At 39.4% G+C, this 15,311-nt stretch overlaps 1 protein-coding gene across 1 annotated transcript in view; it reads right to left on the reverse strand.

The window, feature by feature from the left end:
- Positions 1–2,866: 2,866 nt before the first annotated feature.
- The window catches only part of LOC131145999 (uncharacterized), a 30,457-nt gene continuing 18,012 nt past the window's right edge, over positions 2,867–15,311 (reverse strand). Inside the window, exon 2 of the mRNA XM_058095216.1 lies at positions 2,867–3,479. Within this exon, the coding sequence (XP_057951199.1) occupies positions 3,011–3,479 (469 nt within the window). The 3' untranslated portion in view covers positions 2,867–3,010. The remainder of the gene's footprint in view (positions 3,480–15,311) is intronic.

Raw genomic sequence — 15,311 nt, forward strand, 5'->3', positions numbered from 1 at the left:
ATGAAGCCCCAATGGTTAATCTCATTGAGGTAGTGAAGGTTGAGGAAGAAGGCTACGTAAATTTTGTGGATACAAGCCATCAAGTTGCATCCCTAATTATCATTACCTATACCCTAATGGTAGTACAAGTCAACCTAACACCTACCTCAGTTGTACCTATGATCATCAAACTTTTTGCCCTATTCTCATATCTTTTTTCATCAAGAAGTATTTTGGAAATATGAGTCAGAAGTCATAAACCCAAAAATAATTAGGAATGTATCCTAATTTAGCAGTACTTGAAGGAATGACTCGAAGCAATCGTTGCTATACTCCATAATAATTAGAAAAAAGAAGAGAAGGTAAAGTGAATGAAGGGGAAGAAGAGAAGCGGGAAGAAGAATAAGAGAAAAATAGGAAAGTAAGTGAGGAATATGTCAACCAACTTGCATATTTGTGCTCAATTTCTATTAGCAATTTGAGCAATTTGAAAACCTAGTCAACTCTATCATAGTGGTGAACTACGTAACACTCACAGATGATGAAATCCCTCCAGAAGGGTAGGGGCATGTTAGATCTTGGCATATTGCAATTAAACATTATTAGATAGTGGTATATAGAGTATTGGTGGATAACAATTTGAATGTGTGCCCATATTCTACTTTGGTAAGACTAGGATTTGACAAATCAGTGATAAGAAAATGCAGTCTTATAGTCAAGGCTTTTGATGGAATAATAAGGAAAATTCTAGGAGAAATTGATTTGGATGTCAAAATTTGTCCAAGTACCATCTCCATCACCTTCCAGGTCTTAGAGATATCCTCTTTCTATCAACATGTTATTAGGGATGGCATGGATACACACAGCAGGGGCAGTGATGCCCACATTGCACTAAAAGCTAAAATTTGTAGTGTATAATCATCTGATCACAATGCAAGGGGAAGAAATTTGTTGATCCCTCAAACCCGAAATGATGCTACATTGGAGCTGAGAAATCCCAAACAGACTATCCTTTTTGTGCCTTCGAGGTAGTACCAACAACTTTTGTTAATGAGGATTCTGAAGTGCCCAAGCCAAAGTTTGCAAAGATGAGTGTGGCTATGGCTCAGCAAATGTTAATGAAGGATTATATGGTAGGCAAGGGACTTAGGAAGCAACTGCAAGGCATAGTAGAACCTTTTCTATTCTCTCTCTCTCTCTCTCTCTCTCTCTCTCTCTCTCTCTCTCTCTCTCTTAGCTGAGAGGGATAGAAGACCATTTTACCATTGAACTTCATTGCAATAACCAAGGGTTAAATATCAAGTTTTTCCTATTCAGCTACTTGAGGGTTTTGTCTTCGAAAGGTAAAATAGCAAGTAATCATAAGGGTGGAGCAAGTACATGGAAGCGGCGGCAGCTCTTTAAAGCAATGAGAAGTTGCGTAGATTGGGTGGGTACTAATTGCGTTAGTGTAGAATGACTCGTTGGGCGGCCTTTCTCTCTCTCTTGTTGTAAAACTCGCTAGACCATCCAATAAGTTTTGTTCAGTAAATTTTACTTAAAAATCGTTGGATAATCCAACAAGCTTTACTTAAAAATCGTTGAACCATTGAACGAGTTTTAGGAAATATCAAAGTAGAAAATAAAGTTCCGCTCAACCTTTATTAAATATTTTAATAGAGAAAGCTTTTTGGCTTCCTTTTGAGCTCACTCTTTTGGGGTTTTTATGGGTTCTCTAGCTGTCAGATATTCATATAGGGGCTAGATAATAGGCTAATAAAAAAATTTATATTCAAACTTTTTGCTTGTTTTTTTTTTTTTTTTCTACCTTTTCTTTTATGATTCTTTTGTATAATGCCTGATCCTCCTCTCATAGTTATTGATCTTGCTTTAATGAAATTTTCAACATCAACGAAAAAAAAAGGTATTACCTCTTCTCCCTGTGTAAAAACATCAACACGTAAAAGAAAGCCTTACGGCTCACAATAAGGAAAGAAAAAAAATATATCAAAAATTCACATCTTTATGTTTGATTACTAACGAAAATAAATATATAACATCTATAAATAATATTTTAATTCTATATATCATTAATATTTGACTTTTTCATATCTTTAATCATATTAAAATAAATTTTTATTTCTAAAAGTATTTAATATAGAAGGAAAATACAATCCACAATGAGTCATTTTCTTCTCTCTTTCTTTTTTCAAGTAAAACCCTTGCTCCTCCAGACACGCCTACATGAAAGGGAAAGAGGGAAATGTTGTAGAACTGCATTGAAGAACAAATTTGATACTCAAGTTGTAACAACTGTTGCGACTGAAAGAACTAAAAAAAATTAAGTGAGCAAAGGAGGTGAGCTAGAGTGTAAGAAAATTTGTTTGCCCCTCATGCGTGTGAAGTGGGTTATGCAGTTAGTCAGTTTGGTAGCAAAAATCAGGGACTCTGTATGCGTAAGAGAGATTTAAAACTTTTTAAGGACTCTTGTCCGTTGAGTTGAAAATAACATACATTTTAAGAAGAGACGCCAAGCCTCGTGAGAGAATACATTACAGCATATAGGTCCTTTTACTACGAGACTCTTGCTATCTTCCTCTTTTGTATCTACAAATGTAAATTCTCTTAATCATTAATGCTGAGGAAGACAGTAATTCAAACCATCCACCTAGTGGTCAACGTGCCAAGAGGGGAACGACCTAAATTTGACCACCCAACAGCTACTTATTTGCTTTCAACTTCTCATTTAAGTCAAAATAATTGTAAGTACTTAATTTACGGGGTTGTCAGAACAGGCCCTTAAGGATTCCTGCTTGAAAAAATTAACAATACATACCAATCAATACTCGAGGCCAGGATGATTTTGTCCAGCACTCAAAACAGAGAGGGAGAGAGAGAGAGAGAGATAAGACCGAGAGCAGGGAGATATTCATCAGTTATAACAGGGATATTCATCACATAACTGACAACAGGACATGATGGATGTAAAAATCAAACAAAAAGATTAGTCACAATGAAACAAATATTGACTTTCCTTGCGGAGCAACACTCCTTACCTACCAGACAATGTTTCGGATGAGCCAGTGTTTTTATTACAGATGCGACTATCCTCACCAGGGCCAGGGCAGGATTCAGTCACCAAGATTTCAGCAGAGTACTTCTTAATTCTCAGGGATATTAGAATGCTTGATACAATTCCAAGCAGAGGGAAAAGGTAGGACCAAATCTGAGATTTAGCAGATCCAGGTGGGGAAGCCACAGCCGCACCAGCAAGGCTGCCAATGGATGTGTTCTGTAAGATCATTGGCAGGCATCCAATAACTGTTGGCAGCAGGAAATCAACAAGAAACCCAACTTCAGTAGCTGCGAGGGCATAATTGATGACATAGGAAGGTACAGGCGAAAAGCGGGCAAGGAGGACAAATCTCCAGCCATCGCGTTCAACTCCTTTGGAGAGCAATTGGAAGTACTTGTTTCTCTGAGCCCATTTCATTGCTAAATTTGAACTTTTAAACACTAGCCTAAACAACCAAGCAATGTCACAATGGTTATTCAAGTAACAGAGAGAGAGAGAGAGAGAGAGAGAGAGAGAGAGAGAGAGAGCATATTAATAGATAAAAAGACCTAGAGCAGATCAATTCTTGTGAAAGGCATAGACATAAAATAACCATGATTTTTTAAATGATGCAATCTAAACTAAAAATCCTTACTTCAGCCATAGCAAAAATATAAGCATCTAAAAAATTTTCCATTGAGAATGGGGTAAGGTCCCTAATAGTAGCATGACCTTTTTTTTCTTCCAATTTTTTTTGGAGTATCAACCAGCATTGCCCTTAATGGAGCTGAATGGCAGAATGGCAGCATTGCCCTAATAGTAGTATGGCCTTTTTTTTCTTCCATTTTGTTTTTGGGGGTAACAAGCAGCATTGCCCTTGATGAAGCTGAATTGCAGATGAAGACAAAAGGCTTTGTCAAGTCCTCTTGTTCTGTAGCACAAGTCATATTTTCATAATTTCATTTACTAGGGAACTTCAAGCATTTTAAGTATTTCAGTGTTATTTTGAGATTGTTTGCTTTAGTTGTAGTGTTAGATATATAAGTACTTTTTCATGTGTCGTATTAAGCAGTTATAAATTTGAATACAGATTTATAGAACTGGTCTCCCTCTCTCCCTCTCTCCCTCTCTCGCACAGCCTTTCCTGTCTTCTCTTCTTTTTCCTCCCCACTTTTTTCTTATTCTTTTTCTTTTCTTCTCCTCTTACCCCTTTGCTCATTTTTAATTTCCAATTTCTGTTCTGTCCAGCTATCAATTTCTTCTCCTCTTCCTCTCCCTTAATTCTCTCTTTTTGTTAAGTATGCACTTGATTGCATCAATAGATCTAGTTGATACCCACTTCTGCTTTAAAATGCGTTGTATAATCTTCTTCTCCTTATTCTTACAGGTTAAAAGCATCATTCTTTCTCTCCAAAAAGGCCCCGTGTTTTTCTAAATTGACAAATGACATCTTCTCTTTAAGCCTCTGATCAATTCCCAAAGCAGATATCACTTCTTATTCTTTTCTAGGTTGAAGTTCACACTAGGGCTGTGCAGAAATCGGTTTGAACCGAAATAACTGACCAAACCAAATTGGTTCAGCCAAGTCAGTTTGGTTCTGTAATTGATTTGTTCGGTTTGGTAATTGATTCAGTTCGGTTCGGTTCGGCTCATTTCGGTGCTAATTTGTATGCTGGAAAAACAGCTCAGTTTTCAGTTATATGTAAAAACAATTTGTTGGAACTGAAAACCGAATTCATGATATGTATTTGTAGCCCAGATGGCCAGGCCCCTTGCAGCTTTGCACACACAACTGCACCCTGCCCAGGCAGAGTCCACCCCAATGGCCCAATACCCAGATAGGGTTACAATTAGAAAAGGGCAACATCCTTTTCCACTCATCTCCAGACCTCAGCTCTTCATTCTTCAATACTGAATGGCTAAACCTCCAACTCAGTCTCTAAGAAATGCGAGTTTGGCAGTGTGCGACTGCAGGGAGACTCACAAAGTCACAGGCCACAGCATCTCCTTCGTTTACAACTCTTCACCGACAACAAGGCAGCTCTTCCTCCGCTCATTGGCCCACTAGCAGCCACGTTGCCACCTCCCTTCTCAGCCTTGTTTCATCTCCAATTCTCAAGTCAAGCCTCTTTCTGGTGTTTGGTGAAGAGTGTGAAGACTGATACCAGAGCCTCACAGAGTATACATACATAGATATAATTGGATTAAACCATGTCAAATCAAAAGAGGTTTTATGGAAGCTATCACATGCACATGGGTTTATCTTGGCGAGGCACCATCACATGGACCTTACAAACATCCAAAGTGATGCAATATAAAAAATTACAAAATCAATTTGATTTATTGACAGCTTTCCTGCCGACGATTCTTCATGACTATCATTCAGTTCAGTGCAAAAACAGCTAGTTCGATTTTTCATGAAAGTCAGTTTGGTCGGTTTTCAGGAATTTCGGACCAAACCAAACTTGTTGGTTCAGTTCAGTTATAATAGAAGTTCGGTTCAGTTCAGTTCACTCACCCAAAAAATCAAATAAATTTCAGTTCCTAGATTTTTGCCACCAAACCGACCAATTGCACAACCCCACTTCACACGCATGAGGGATAAACTAATTTTATTACACTCTTTGCTCACTTAATTTTAATTCTTTCAGTCACAACAGTTGTTACTGTCGACGGAACAGCAAACAGCAAAAGATTTCTTTACTTACGTCAGCCCACATTTATTTCCTTATATTTCAATTCATTATTTTGTACAGTTAGCATATATTTAGTTTACATGTATAGGGCTTAACAGATTATAGTTTACTTGTATAGGGCTAGAATCATGCTAGACCTAATTTACTTTCCATGTATAACATTCTTGTAAAGTCTATATATAATATACGGAACTCAAGGCCAATTCATTCGGCCATTCACAAAATATTTGACATAGTATCAGAGCCAGCCGACTGCTAGGTTTTTTTTTCCCTTCAATTTTTTTTGTCTTCTCAGTTTCGTGGCTATCGTGATTTTTTTTTCTCTTCTGGAATTTTTTTCTATTCTTTTGGTACTTTTGTGGCTGCGTGGCTGTCGGCACAGCTGGTTTCTGGGTTGCCATTTATTCCTCCAGTTTATGTTCTTGTGATTCTCGGCAAGCAGGCAACAGTTTTCTGTTGCTGTTTGTGACTTTCAGCAAGCAGGCACAGCAGGTTTCTGGTTTGCCACTTATTTCTCCAGTTTCTGTTGCCGTTTCTGACTCTCGGCAAGCAGGCTGGTGACTTTCGGCAAGCAGGCACAGTAGGTTTCTGGTTTGCCACTTATTTCTCCAGTTTCTGTTGCTGTTTGTGACTCTCGACAAGCAGGCTTCTGACTTTCGGCAAGCAGGCACAGCAGGTTTCTGGTTTGCCACTTATTTCTCCAGTTTCTGTTGCTGTTTGTGACTCTCGGCAAGCAGGCAACAGCTTTCTGTCGCTGTTTCTGGCACTTATCTTCTCGGCAGAGAAAGTTTTTGGTTCAAGATTTAATTTTTAGTGCAATTTTTTGGTTCAAGATTTAATTTTTTAGTGCAGGGAGGTTGTTCTTGGTTTTTCTTTGTACCTGCATTGTTTATTTTGGGCTTCTAGATTTTCTGGTGGTCTGTTTCTTTCGGCAGTCTATTTTTATGGGCTCCTCGATTTTCTCCATTATTTAGCATGGACTCTGCATTTGTGTGTGCCACATTTACGGACAACAATTATTCAACGTGGGCTTTTCAGTTTGAACTTTTCCTAAAGGAAAAAGATCTTTGGGGTAATATTAATGGCACAGATTGTGCACCCAATCCTGATAAATCCAAGGAGTCCGCAGCTTTACCTTCATGGGCTATGCTTGATGCTCAGATTATGTCTTCGCTTCTTGGCTCAGTTGAGCCATATATTGTCCCCATCTTACGACCTTATCGCACCGCTCAATCCATGTGTTTAAAAACAGTATATCATCAAGATAACGGTGCCCGTCGTTTTCTGTTAGAGCATGCGATTGCCATGTTTCAAATGACAATTGTTCCATCCAAAACTATTATTCAGGGTTTCTGACTCTTTGGAACGAATATCTGATCTGGTTACTGCAGATGTTCCTATGGCTTCTCTTCCCATTATTCAACGTCTTCACGAGACTAGTCGTCATGATCAATTTCTTATGAAACTCTACCTCGAGTATGAATCTATTCGCTCATCTCTGCTAAATCATTCTCTTGTTCCTTCTCTGGATGTTTGTTCGGTGAGTTACTTCGTGAAGAACAATAGCTTAATACTCAAGTTACTCTGGCATAATCTCATGGTAGTTCCAAGTCTGACCCTGTGGATTATGCTGTTCAACGACGAGTACCGCCTGCGCATTCTAGCACTTTGCAGTGTTTTTGCTGCAAAGAATTTGAACATATCACTGCTAATTGTTCCAAGAGATTTTGCTTTTATTGCAAGAAGAAGGATCACATATCAAAGAATGTCGTATCTGCCTGCGGAATCGTCAGGCCTAGGCATTCTAGACTTTTGTTGGCGTACCCCCCACAGTGACTTTTGCGGCCCTTGGCTCTTCTTCAGGTGACTTCGCTATTCTTGCACCTCCTCCAGCGAATTATTGCACACCCTAAATAGTGCAACATATGCTAACTTCGGCATTATCAGCAATGGGGCTGCAAGGTAACAATTCTACTAATTTCTGGTATGTTGACTCGGGTACCTCTAATCACATGACGAATAATCCCACTACCTTGTGTCATGTTCAGCCCTACGCTAGTCAATATGCTATTCAGAGTGCCAATAGTTGCTGTAGGAGATACCTCTTCTAAGTTCACTAATGTGTTTCTTACTCCTCAACTTTCCACGAATCTTATATCTGTTGGCCAATTAGTTGATGACAATTGTGCTGTTAATTTTTTTGATAATGGTTGTGCTGTGCAGGACTAGGTAACGGGGGAGCCAATCGTGAAGGGACCTAAAGTGGGGCGCTTGTTTACACTACTTTTACCTGTTCCGGCATGTTCTCCAGTTTCTTCTATTAAGTCTTTTTCTTGTAATATTGTTTCAGATCTTAGTATGGTGCGACACCGTCGTTTAGGCCATCCCAATACTCAGATGTTATCTCATGTATTGAACTTTGGTTTACTTGGTAATAAAGAATGTTCTTCTTTATCTCTTGAGTGTGCCTCTTGCAAACTTGGTAAAAGCAAAACTCTTCCCTTCCGTTTGCATGCTAGTGGAGCTTCTCAGTGTTTTGAGCTTATCCATAGTGATGTTTGGGGACCTTCCCCAGTTAGTTCACATGAAAATTTTAAATACTATGTGACTTTCATTGATGATCATAGCAGATTTACTTGGGTCTACTTTCTTTACTCTAAATCTAAGGTTTTTCGTACTTTCACCGAGTTTTTAGCGCATGTTGACAATCAATTTTTTGCTTCTATCAAGACATTACGCACAGATTCTAGTGGTGAATATGTGTCTCTCGAGTTTCAGGCATTTTTGGCTTCTAAAGGCATTATTCATCAATGTTCATGTCCTGCTACTCCTCAACATAATGGAGTAGCCGAACAGAAAAATCATCATCTCCTAGATGTGGTCCGTACTCTCTTGCTAGAATCCTCTATTCCATCCTTGTTCTAGATTGAGGCTCTGAAAACTGCTACTTACTAGATTAATCGTTTACCTTCTCAAGTCCTATGCATGGAGTTTCCCTATTTCCGTTTATTTGCTAAGCAACCTAGTTACGATAATCTCCGTACCTTTGGTTGTGTATGTTTTGTTCATTTACCTCCTCATGAGCGACATAAATTATCTGCTCAATCTGTTCAATGTGCATTCTTGGGATACAATGTGTGTCAAAAGGGATTTGTTTGCTATGATCCTACATTACATCATACACGCATTTCTAGGAATGTTATTTTCTTTGAAAATCAACATTCCTGTCCTGTGTCCTCCATACCCTCCTCTCCTACTATGATTCTCCCCTCCTTTGAGGAGCAATTCTCGGATCCTCATCTAGTCAATTCTCATTTTAAACTAGGTATTGTGTATACGCGGCGCCACCGCCCACAATCTATTCCGGTAGCTCATCCACGCTCTAGATTTAGTCAGTTGCAGCACCTCCAGAGCCTTTGGTACGTCACTCTTCTCGAGTGTCTGTACCCCCGAATAGGCATGGATTTCCCTCTTCAAGTTCTGGTAACTTTGTTTTAGCTCTTACAACTGCATTGTCCAATTTAGATATTCCCGCTTCCTACTCACACACTGCCAAGCATGATTGTTGGCGACAAGCTATGCAGGAAAAAATTGTCGCTCTAGAGGCCAATCACACCTGGGACATTGAGCCTTGTCCTTCCACCATTGTTCCTCTAGGTTGTAAATGGGTTGACTCAGTCAAGGTCCGATCTGATGGAAGTCTAGATCATTACAAAGCTTGCCTTGTTGCACTTGGGAATAATCAGGAATATGGTGTCAATTATGAAGAGACCTTTGCCCCTGTGGCTAAGATGACTACTATTTGCACGATTCTGGCTATTGCTGCTTCCAGTGAGTGGCCACTACATCAGATGGATGTCAAGAATGCTTTTCTTCATGAAGATCTTAAAGAGTGTATTTATATGAAGCCACCCCCAGGCTTGTTTCCCTCTCCGACTTCATATGTGTGTAAGCTTTGTCATTCTCTTTATTGTCTCAAACAAGCTCTGAGGGTCTAATTTGATAAATTCCGCACCACTTTATTACAATTTTCATTCAAACAGAGCAAGTATGACACTTCATTGTTTCTTCAGAAATCAGACATGGGTATTTTTGTTCTTTTTGTTTATGTTGATGATATTGTGATTGCTGGTTCCGATTCTACTTTACTTGCTCAGCTCAAGACTCATCTCTCAGAGTCCTTTGATATGAAAGAGCTTGGGTCTCTCACATATTTTCTTGGTCTTGAGGTGAATCGTAGTCCCTCAGGTATTTCACTCAATAAACATAAGTATGCTAGTTACTTGGTGGCCACAGCTGGCCTTCAGAAGGGTACTTCTATTGATACTCCCATGGAATTAAATGACAAGCTTCACAAAGAGGAGGGTGACTTACTTGTTGATCCCAGTTTATACCGAAAGTTGGTGGGTAGTCTTGTCTATCTTACCATTACTAGACCAGACATTTCTTTTACTATACAGCAAGTCAACTAGTTTCTTCAAACTCCTCGTCATCTTCATTAGGCTGCGGTCCATAGGATCATACGCTATGCTCAGGGCACTTCTACCCATGGTTTATTCTTCCCTACAAGCAATTCAACTCGCCTTGCTGCTTATAGCAATGCTGATTGGGCTGGTTGTGCGGATACACGTTGCTCCATCACTGGTTGGTGTGTGTTCTTAGGTGATGCATTGATCTCTTGGAAGAGTAAGAAGCAAGACAGAATTTCTAAGTCATCGACGGTATCTGAATACTGGGCGATGTCTCTTGCTTGTTCTGAAATTATTTGGCTTCGAGCCTTGCATGCTGAGCTAGATTTTTCTGAATTTCTGAGACCGATCATACACCTCTACATGCTAATAATACAAGTGTATCCAGATCACGGCCGATCCTGCCTATCATGAGCGCACGAAGCATATTGAAGTCGATTGTCACTCTATCCGTGAAGCATTTGAAGCTCGTGTTATCACTCTTTCACACATTTCCACTGAATTACAAATTGCAAATATCTTCACCAAGGCTCTCACTCGTCATCGACATTGCTTCCTAAGTCTCAAATTGATGCTTGTTGATCAACCCACATCACTTTGAGGGGGGCTGTCAACAGAACAGCAAACAGCAAAAGATTTCTTTCCTTACTTCAGCCCACATTTATTTCCTTATATCTCAATTCATTATTTTGTACAGTTAACGTGTATTTAGTTTACATGTATAGGGCTAGAATCATGCTAGACCTTATCTACCTTCCATGCATAGCATTCTTGTAAAGTCTATATATAACATACAGAATTCAATGCCAATTCATTCAGCCATTCATAAAACATTTGACAGTTACAAGTTACAACTCATGAGTATCAAATTTGTTCTTAAATGCAGTTCTACAACATTTTTTTTTTCCCCATTCATGTAAGATTTTTTTAGACATCATGATCTTTCTTTTGAACAAATCAACCTACATGCTAACATATTTTCTTTTATGTATTGATGTTTTTGCATAGGGAGAAAAGGAAAGTTTTTTTTTATAACAAAAATTTCATTAAACCAAGATCAAGAACTATTAGAGGAGGATAAGGCGTCCTCCATAAGAATCAAAAAGAAAAGGTAAAAAAATAATAAGAATAAAGCAAAAAATTTAAAAAAAAAAACAAAACAAAAACAAAAACAGATTACATCAACACTGCCTTCCAGTCCCTATATGGATATCTGACAGCGACATACCCCAAAAAACCCCAAAAAATGTAGCTTTCTCCCACACCAAATTCGAAGGAATCTTCTGGTCTTTAATATTTCAAGCCAAAGCGTCCACAAGGTAGCAAAAACTACAAAATTTAAAAAGCGCACTGCTATAAATTTATGAACAGTTTGCCATCCCACCCAAACCACACCAACGTGGAACAAGTTGTTCCACAAAAAACCTCACCACCCACAATGCAAAAATAAATGACAATTAATCTCGTTCTCTTCATGACACAGCATGCATACATCTGCCCTGAGGGCAGATGCCTCCTAGTTTGAAGCAAGCCATTCACGTTAATCTTCTAGAGAACCAAACTCCAAACAAAAGCTCGAACTTTAAAAGGACTTTACCCTTCAACACAACTTTATCCAAATGGAACGAATTGGGATTTAGAAATTTTGTAAGATGGATGAAAAAAGAATGAAAGACCTCGTAGAGTCCCCAATCCAAAGCATCCCCACTCCTGGTAGGATTGAAAGAATTTAGAACACTCACCAAGCAAGTAAGTTCATCAACTCTATATCATTGAGACTCCTGAAAATGTGCAAGTCCAAAGACATAAAATTCCCTTCAGAAGAATTTTAAAATTCGCGCATTATGGATGGAAGATATTCTATACAATTGAGGCACTAAGAACTCTAATGAAGTCTCACCCACCCGAATATCCTCCCAAAAACAAAACCTATCACCAATGTCTAGGGTGAAACAAGTAGCAAGAAAAAAATAACCGGAGATGTGAAAAAACTTTTTAGGGGCTCACATGAGTAATAATGCTAGTCCACACCCCCCCCCCCCCCCTCCACCTCCAGCATTCCACCATTCCTATAAATACCATAATTATTCTTAATTACATTGTGCCTAAGGAGTTTGACTTTGAAGAGCATGTTTGGCTTGCAACATCTTTCAACATTCCTAGAGCATGCATTCTCACATTTGTTTGGGCATAGGAATCATACGTGGGGAGCATCTTAACATTCTTGAAAATGAAAGCTTCCCACAAAACATGAGCATCTCATTCCAGTCCTCCTCCAAGGGTTCATGGGAATCCTACTTCTTGGACCCAACTTGATATGAACCAACAAGCTACGATTGCACAGGATGATCTGCACATGCCAAGCGGACCCATCACAAGAGCTATAGCCAAGAAGGTCAAGGAGGCTACGCAAGCACTAATTGAGAAGTTGCTTGAGCAAGAGTCAATGAGGGCCATGGACACTAAACAAAAGGACTTTCTTGAAGAGCCTAAGATGGTAAATTGTCTAAAGACGTGTGAAGCTGGAACCTTAAGCCAATAGGGGCTGTTTTGAGGAATTTTTTTCTCTCTAATATCCTTTTTCAGGTTTGAAATCACAAGTAGAAAGGCAGTTGGCGCTGAAACTTCTAGCAAGGGTAGCGAGAATGAAAACGCTCCACAAGACTCATTCTTCACCTTGCAAGTCATTCAATAGCAGTTTGAAAGACTCAATATGGTTTTTGGGGAGTTCAGAGATAGATTGGATAGACAAGACGCTGCAATTGATGGACTAAGAAAAGGGCAATCCAATGAAAGGTGGCGAAGGCCACATACTCCTCCGATTGCTGAAGCAAGTGATGATGAACATGACGGTATGGGCAGATTTGCTTATCGAGGTGCTAGGCAAAAGCAGCAACCTCGATGGGAGTTCAGGGGTCGAGATAACATCAATAGAAATATCGGAAGCATCAAAATGAAGATCCCCCCTTTTAAAGGGAAAAATAACTCGGATGTATACCTTCAATGGGAGAGGAAGGCTGAGCTCATTTTTGAGTGTCATAACTACTCCAAAGAAAAGAAGGTGAAATTTGCAGCTGTGGAGTTCACTGACTATGCTCTGGTATAGTGGGATCAAATTCTTCTTAGTAGGCATAGAAACATGAAAATGTCTATTGAGACATGGGCTGAAATGAAGGCGGTGATGAGGAAGCGATTTGTACCAAAACACTACTACCGAGACTTACACCAACGTTATCAAAGCCTTACCCAAGGTACCAAAAGTGAGGAGGACTACCACAAGGAGATGGAGATGGAGATGGCTATGATTCGGACAAATATTGAGGAAGATAAAGAAGCTACAATTGCACGATTCTTATGTGGATTGAACCGGGAAATTGATAACATAGTGGAGCGACAACACTATGTGGAGTTAGAGGACATGGTGCATATGGCAATGAAAGTAGAGAGGCAACTCAAACACAAGGGTGGAAACAAGCATGCTACAACAACTTCAGCTTCCCATTCCACATGGAAACCGAATTGGGGGAAATCAAAAGAAGAAAGGGTTGTTTCCAAATCCAAGGAAGAGAAGGAGAAGGTAAAGACAAAGTGGGCAGTTATGAAAAAGGTACAACTTCTTCTCAACCAAGTAGGTACAAAAATACCAAGTGTTTTAGGTGTTTGGAGACTGACCATATTGCATCACAATGCCCAAATAAAAGAGCAGTGATTATGAGACATGATGGTACTATTGAGACTGATGATGAAGAGAGTGATCATGAGTCCATGCTTTCACTAGAAGAGTCTAGTGATGTTGAGTATGCTATCCATGGCGAGGCATTAGTAACTAGGAAAGCTTTAAGCCTGCTTGTGGTGAAAGACGAAAATGAGGAGCAGCATGAGAATATATTTCATACTCGATGTTACATCCATGATAAGGTGTGTAGCATGATCATTCAATGGAGGGAGCTGCACTAACATAGCTAGTACCACATTAGTAGAGAAGTTGGGGTTGCAATGCATAAAACATCCAAGGCCTTGCAAACTTCAATGGTTGAATGAGTGTAGGGAGGTTAGGGTGAAAAAGCAAGTGCTGATTGTATTTTCAATTGGAAAATATTCTAATGAGATTCTATGTGATGTGATCCCTACGCATGTTAGTCATATCTTATTGGGCAAGTCGTGGCAATATGATCGACGTGTCACTCAAGATGGGTTCAAGGATAGGTATTCCTTTATAAAAGATGGGAGGAGTATGACCCTTGTACCATTGACTCCTAAGCAAGTATATGAACATCAAGTGAGATTGAAAAGAGCAAATGATGAAAAAAACAAAAGAGAGGCTGAGAATAAAACAAAAGGAGAGGCAGAAAGCATTGAAAAAAATGAGAGGAGAGAAAATAAGGGCAAGAGAGGAGCTGAAATTAGGAAAAAAAAAAAAAAAAAAGTGGTAAAAATGAGGGGAAAACAGCGAGAGAGGAAAAGGTGAGTTTGTATGCAAAAGAAAAAAAGTGTAAGAAAACTTTTTATGCACAAAGACCTCTAATTGTACTCATGTACAAGGAGGCATATTTGAGCACTAACAAACTTATCTCTTCCTTGACTAGTGCTGTCGTTTCTTTGTTGCAGGAATACGAGGATGTCTTTCATGTAGACGTGTCCAATGGTTTGCCACCGATTAGAGGAATTGAGCATCAGATTGACTTCATCCTCGGGGCTACGATTCCTAACCGTCCGGCCTATAGGAGCAGCCCCGAGGAGACTAAGGAACTTCAAAGAAAAATTGAGGAGCTGCTACCCAAGGGGCATGTGAGGGATAGCATGAGTCCGTGTGAGGTACCTATGCTATTGGTACCGAAGAAAGATGGATCATAGAGGATGCGTGTGGACTGTAGAGTCATCAATAAAATTACTGTAAAGTATCGTCATCCTATCCCTAGACTAGATGACATGTTAGATGAACTGCATGGCTCTTGTATCTTTTCTAAAATTGATTTAAAAAGTGGCTTCCATCAAATAAGAATGAAACCGGGTGATGAATGGAAAACTGCATTTAAGACAAAGTAAGGTTTGTATGAATGGATGGTTATGCCATTTGGTCTCACCAATGCACCTAGAACTTTCATGCGCTTGATGAATCATGTGTTGCATGCG

Source organism: Malania oleifera, chromosome 13 (assembly GCF_029873635.1).
Source record: "Malania oleifera isolate guangnan ecotype guangnan chromosome 13, ASM2987363v1, whole genome shotgun sequence".
NCBI classification, from domain to species: domain Eukaryota; kingdom Viridiplantae; phylum Streptophyta; class Magnoliopsida; order Santalales; family Ximeniaceae; genus Malania; species Malania oleifera.